At 52.3% G+C, this 545-nt stretch overlaps 1 protein-coding gene across 1 annotated transcript in view; it reads left to right on the top strand.

Moving 5' to 3' along the window:
- Window positions 1-169, top strand: part of LOC107086649 — a gene marked incomplete at its 3' end in the record, with an annotated part of 27,104 nt that extends 26,935 nt beyond the window's left edge. The window contains exon 11 of the mRNA XM_015377742.1: window positions 12-169. Within this exon, the coding sequence (XP_015233228.1) occupies window positions 12-169 (158 nt within the window). The remainder of the gene's footprint in view (window positions 1-11) is intronic.
- Between the last annotated feature and the right edge of the window lie 376 nt (window positions 170-545).

Genomic DNA, 545 nt, shown 5'->3' with positions numbered 1-545 from the left:
CCCTCCTCCAGAGACCCTCCTGCGTCAGAGACGCTGCCCTCCTCCAGAGACTCTCCTTTGTCCCCGGCCCCCAGAGACCCTGCCTCGCCGCCGGCTCCGCGGCACTCTGCCTCGCCTCCGGCCCCACTGCCGGCCACCAGAGACTTTGATTTTCCTCCGCCCACCCTGGGTGGGTTGTTTTGTTTTTTGGACTCTGACTTTTGGTTTTGTGTTTCGTGCCCTCCTTCCTGGTTCCCCCTCCGCCCACCCTGGGTGGGTTGTTTTTTTGTTTCTGGACATTTTAGGGCATCTGGGATCCGCCCTTAAGTGGGGGGTACTGTCATGGTTTTGGTTATGTTGTGCTTTAATTTGCTCTATGTTTCCTAGTTTTATTGGTTTAATTCTTATATTTTTGTAGTTTCTAGATTTATGTTCTCAGGTTTTTCTGTTGTTTTCCTCTGTTGCCCTCTTGTGTTCCTTTCCCCTTAGCTCCCTCGTTGTCTCCTCACACCTGCTCCTTGTCAGCTAGTTAGCCCGTTTCCTTGTTGTTGCTGATCCTGTCATCG

Source organism: Cyprinodon variegatus, unplaced genomic scaffold (genome assembly GCF_000732505.1).
Source record: "Cyprinodon variegatus isolate N-32 unplaced genomic scaffold, C_variegatus-1.0 Scaffold9, whole genome shotgun sequence".
Lineage (NCBI taxonomy): Eukaryota > Metazoa > Chordata > Actinopteri > Cyprinodontiformes > Cyprinodontidae > Cyprinodon > Cyprinodon variegatus.
The sequence above is the reverse complement of the archived record's forward strand: the minus strand, read 5'-3'. Positions and strand labels throughout refer to the sequence as shown.